Source organism: Henckelia pumila, chromosome 4 (genome assembly GCF_033568475.1).
Source record: "Henckelia pumila isolate YLH828 chromosome 4, ASM3356847v2, whole genome shotgun sequence".
Taxonomy (NCBI): domain Eukaryota; kingdom Viridiplantae; phylum Streptophyta; class Magnoliopsida; order Lamiales; family Gesneriaceae; genus Henckelia; species Henckelia pumila.
Window position 1 is genome coordinate 105,569,758 of NC_133123.1, and position 5,340 is coordinate 105,575,097.

Consider the following 5,340-nt stretch of genomic DNA (forward strand, 5'->3'; position numbering starts at 1 on the left):
GCCTAAACGGGAGATTAAGCGGGCAACGCTTAGATGCATAGCCCGTCTAGGCGCCGCCTTTTAGAACACTGCTAAACATATATAAAAAATGTTCTATAATTTTTAATAGTAATACCAATCATATATTCTTTGTAGTACCTGATTTTTTATTCCATTTTTAAACTCTTTAAAAAATGAATATGTACACACTTAGGTACAGGTTCATACTCGATTTATTATTTTCCGTACTAAATTAATAAAATATTATATTCAACATACTCACAACATTTACTATAATTTCTCAATTTGTTGTATGTATACTGCTCAATTTCTTAATAATATACTTACTAGTTAATTATTTATACATAATTCAGTCAAATTTATACCTTTTTTTTTTTTGCACAATAGGTGCTGCAGTAATATGTATAGCTACAAAATGAACATATGTACGTATGTTCAATACGTCATCATAAAATTTAAACAATAAGATTGTTTTTTTTATCAGATGTAAACTAACACCACGAAATTCCATGATGATTTAAAAAAATCAAAGTTCAAACTCCCAAACTACAAACTATAAGCATAATGATAAAAAATAAATAAATTACTCAAATTTTGTCTCCAACAATCCATTTGCATTTGATAATATAATCACTATCATATGGGCTCAATCTTTTTTTCATGTTCACACCTTGTTCATATCCGAAGATGACATTCGTGTTATTGGCTAGACACTCCAATCATGTGCATGTATAAATAACACAATTGAGGGTTGCACCTTGCTGACACAAGATTTTTTCACCACTTTTTTACTGTCAATGAAAAATCTCGAAAGATGAATCATGCAAACAATCGAAAAAATGCGTATGCACATAATGATTTACACACTTCAATAACATGTATTAATATGGACAATCTTAAAAGTTATTGAAATAAAATATAACCAAGTAACACTAACTCTATCAAATCCAAACAAATTTTCAAATAAAAACAATCAATATCATCATAAAAATAAGTTCTAATAAACAACAGTATATAAAAAACCTGAGCACAAATTCTTCCCATTCACGGCTTTGCTAAATTTCTTCATATTCCTAGTTATAGTTGAATTTGTATTCTTTCGTGGCTAGATTAAAAATATTTTCTGAAATTTTTCAATACTTTAAAGAATTTCCAAAAATCCCTAAAAAATTGAACAAAATTTCGAAAATGAACTAAACCTTAAAAATTAGGTATGAAATTATAATAATTGAGTATTATAAGAAATAAACACGTATCAATCTAGAATTTAAAAAGAGAAAACACAAATCATCTCATAAAATTAAATCCTAGATTTTGGGCATACAATCAATCGGTAGATTGAGTATCACAACACACACATATTACATGGAATCATTCAAATAAAAAGGATATAACACAAACTCACTCTTACTTGAGCAATTTCAAAGAAAAAACCATAAAGTTTGAGCCTAAAATTCGAACATTATACTCATCTTTACTGATTTTTCCTTCGTTTTTTGCATTTACTTCACTCAAAATTCCTTTCGCCTCTTTGATTATTGCCTTCAAAGTCGACAAAAATATGGTTGAAGGACGTGGATGCACACAAATGATAGAATTCGATGTTGAAGTAGTGTAAGGGAGAACGTTGAAAATGGATATATATGAAGAAATACTATATATTACTAGTACCCGGATGCATGCGATGCGTGCCTTCTATTTTTTATTTTTTAAATTGAAAATAAAAACATAATAATAAATAGTGAAATAAAAAAAATGACATTTTTGTAAATAAATATCTATAAAAGAGCAAAAAAATATACTGAAAGTGGTATTTCTATAATTACATAGCCATTAAAGGGTAAAAAATATGACGGAGGTCATACCAACATACCAAAGTCTCCCTCATTTTAATATAATAATAAAAGATTATATAACATGTCCTTGTTTTAATATAATGAAAGGATAGTGGTGGATTTATAATTATATACAAGGGTAATTTGGTACAATAAGAAGTTCAAACACGCATAAACAAAAGTAAATGGAAACTGAGCAAGGATAAGTTCTGAAATAAGGACTGAAGAAATATTTGTGTTTGGTGTTGGTGATTTTTGAGTAATTTCCCTCTCGAACTTTTGGCAAATTTTGAAAATTTAAGATAAAAATTAACAGCAGACCACGATTTGAAAAATACATATTGTACTCGAACTTCAGGTAAATTTTTTAAGCCCTTTAACACTGAGAAGTTCTCAGTATCGTGCTTAGCATTAACGTAATAAAATTTTGAACCAATGTTCTTCACAAATCACTATGCATTAAAAAAATGCTCATTTTCCAGTCACTAACATCATTTAATATCATTTAGTAGTGGTACTGCCATACGAAACATAAATATGGAAATTATTAAGTATCGAAAGTTCCTTCTAGCTGATTAATTTAAATGTTGAATTAATTGATTGTCTTCTAGTGTAATATTGTAAACTTTAAAAATAAGTAAGTATGTATATTTTTATTATAGATAGATGGATCATGAAAGTGAGAATGTAATCACACATTGAAATTAAAGTACATAAGTGATTATGTGTGTCTTTTGTTATAATCACTTATTTTTAGAGTTTGCAAATACTACTTTAATTTCAATGTGTGATTGCATTCTCTCTTTCATGATCCATATATCCCCATATATCTATTATAATTATAAAAATAGTTGATTACAAGGAGTTTTTATTTTTATGTGAGTTTGAATATTTGCGTTTCTCCCTTAATTGATAGCCATGGCCTTTGTTATATTTCTAATCTCAATTGAATCAAATTAAGTTTCTTTAGAAGTACTCCTCGACAAGTTGTACATGTCCATTTAGGCTTGTTTTTTTATTTATTAAATATGAAACATTTTGATATTGTCTACAGAAATAATATTTACATTAATTTATAAGTAATAAAAAAATTGAATCTTTTTTAATTTGTGATACTGACAAGAGCAACGTACACGGACGGAATCTTCGATTTAAAAAAAAAATAAAACTTAAAAATTGAGTAATATACAATGAATACATGTTACAACTCAAAGAGACGTGCATAGAAATATGAAAAATCCCTTCATAGTGTGTAAGAAAGTTTGGATTTACTATTTTAGCCATCGTATTCATTATAGTCCACGAAGGAGGAATAAGGCACAAGACAAAGTCCCTTCTTCTTGAGGTCGAAATAGTCATTTTCCCTCTCATCCATATTCGTGGTCTTGCCACTTTTCTCTTCTCCTCCAACTTGCTTTTCCTGAAAATTATAATATTAATAACATTTGTTAGAGCATGAAATCTTGCTAATTAAGAGGTCCCATATAAGTTTCTATCCTCATTCCTCGGAATTTGAAAATCAAGATCAACCGATATATAAATTTCGTGTAAAAAATGTTTCGGGATTGTTTGATATGATTAATATATCCTCATTAGTAATTCCTATATACGCATGTATGAGTAATAATAAAATCAAAATAATAAAAAAATCTATAAAATAATTACCATATCATCATCGTCTTTCGCTTTATAGTTGCTCTTCATCTTCATCTTCATCTTCCTACTGCTAACCTAGACGATTGATTAGCAGAAATATTTTAGAAATAAAAGGTATAATGAACTTTAAAAAATCTAAAAATAAAAGAAAATAAACAATTGGTTGTGTAGAGTCATTGTCCTATAATTTCCATGTAGATTTAGCCAATATGTTGGGAAACAGTCCAACATTAAATCATTAAATTGGTGTTTCTTCCAAAAATTAAACAAACAAAGGGAAATTGTTCAAGTCACCTTGGGGCTGTTCGCCGGAGAACACGCGGTATCTTCCAAATCATCATCATCCTGCCAAAAGTATTTCTTCCGACTACTCCTCCGGTTATTCTTGCTACTCGGTTTCTTGACTTTATCGGTGTTTTTATGATCGAAGGATCCGGTCCAAGCGGCATCCGAAACCAAGGACGAATCGGGACAATAATAAGTAGTGTCTTCAGTCTGGTTCATTAATGGAAAATCATCCACATAAGCAGACCAACCACTCTCCTCCGAAGCCATTATATTGTTAAAGGATGAATTCATATGGCTTTCCATTTATCTGAGAAGAAATACATTTTGGATATGAAGCTTATATACGAAGAGGGAGGTGTGGTTGTTGCAGCCTGCACGTAGGAGTTTTTTGAGCACTAAACTTATTTTATTAGGGTATTGGTGTGGAACTTAGGACGTCATGAGTTCAAACACATGCACACAATTTATCATGATCGTTTTTTTTTTAATTACACGAGGGTTGAGGTTTTTTTTTTTTTTTTTTTTATCATCTAGGTTATATAAATTCATGTTAATTTCGATCAAACAAATTGAGATAGATTTCATTGTATACAGTCAAATATTCTTTCTTAAAATGAAATTCCTTACTTGCCCGTTGATTACTTGTATTCACTTTTGGATATAGCATAACCAAATTCCTTACTTGCCCGTTGATTACTTAAAAGGAAGTCCTAGCATAACCAAGTTAAAATTGGACTTTTGGATATAGTACTACTAGAGTAATACTTATGCTAAAATCTCATCAATCCATTAATATTGGAAACATTAACTTTTTTTTTTGAGTTACTAATTATATATCCAGCAAACTTGCCCGTTGATTACTTGTATCCCTCTAAATCTTTAAATCAAGACTAATTTTAAAATGAGAAATAGTACTGTTACTTTTGGCCACTAATTTAGTTTGAAAAATGGAGAAAAAGGATAACCACAATGTGGAATCTTAGAGTAGGGGCACACGAAGTTGAAACAGTTTAGACAGTTGAAAAAAATATTAAAGGGGAAACAATACATAAGAGGAGGTGGGTGACCATCACTATCAATGGAAATAAGATTGCCTCGTACGTGTATTAGTTTATATAATTAACTTTTTGTATTAATAAAATAATTTGGAATGAGGATTGGTAATGACTATATATTTAATGTGTTTGTAGTTATTTATATTAAACAGATCAATGGTGTCGAAAAATAATTAAGGTTGGCAGATGGTACAACGGCTGTTATCGTTAAGTATAGATTACAAGTTAAAATTTAACTCAAAAATAAAATTATACCATTTGTTGAGGATTGATTTTGGACTGCTCTTTTAAAACTTTGTAAAGCAGTTCAATATGAAAATCTTCAAATGTAAGCATGGTTGTTGTTAGCAACAAACTCTTATCTTTCTCGTGTGTCGATGTTAATTGGTCAATAAATATATGTGCGGATATAGACCAACTAACCGATAGAACAAATATGTAATGACCGAACTGGTATGTAAATAACGCAGATATGTTTATGGATGTTCAAAGATTTAACTGCTCCT

At 29.4% G+C, this 5,340-nt stretch overlaps 1 protein-coding gene across 1 annotated transcript; it reads right to left on the reverse strand.

The window, feature by feature from the left end:
* Window positions 1-3,111: 3,111 nt before the first annotated feature.
* Window positions 3,112-4,082, reverse strand: LOC140861492 (vascular-related unknown protein 1-like). Its single transcript, XM_073264513.1, has 3 exons — window positions 3,786-4,082; window positions 3,501-3,566; window positions 3,112-3,255 (listed from the first exon to the last, which is right to left on the reverse strand). The coding sequence occupies exons 1-3, from the start codon at window positions 4,080-4,082 to the stop codon at window positions 3,112-3,114; spliced, it is 507 nt and encodes a 168-aa protein (XP_073120614.1).
* Window positions 4,083-5,340: the final 1,258 nt, after the last annotated feature.

Excerpts from the sequence above, each read along its gene's own strand:
- LOC140861492 (XM_073264513.1), bottom strand. The coding sequence starts at position 4,082 with ATGGAAAGCCATATGAATTCATCCTTTAACAATATAATGGCTTCGGAG. Across the intron at positions 3,567-3,785 it reads CTCCGGCGAACAGCCCCAAG|GTTAGCAGTAGGAAGATGAA; the intron begins GTGACTTGAACA and ends TCAATCGTCTAG. Across the intron at positions 3,256-3,500 it reads CGAAAGACGATGATGATATG|GAAAAGCAAGTTGGAGGAGA; the intron begins GTAATTATTTTA and ends TATAATTTTCAG.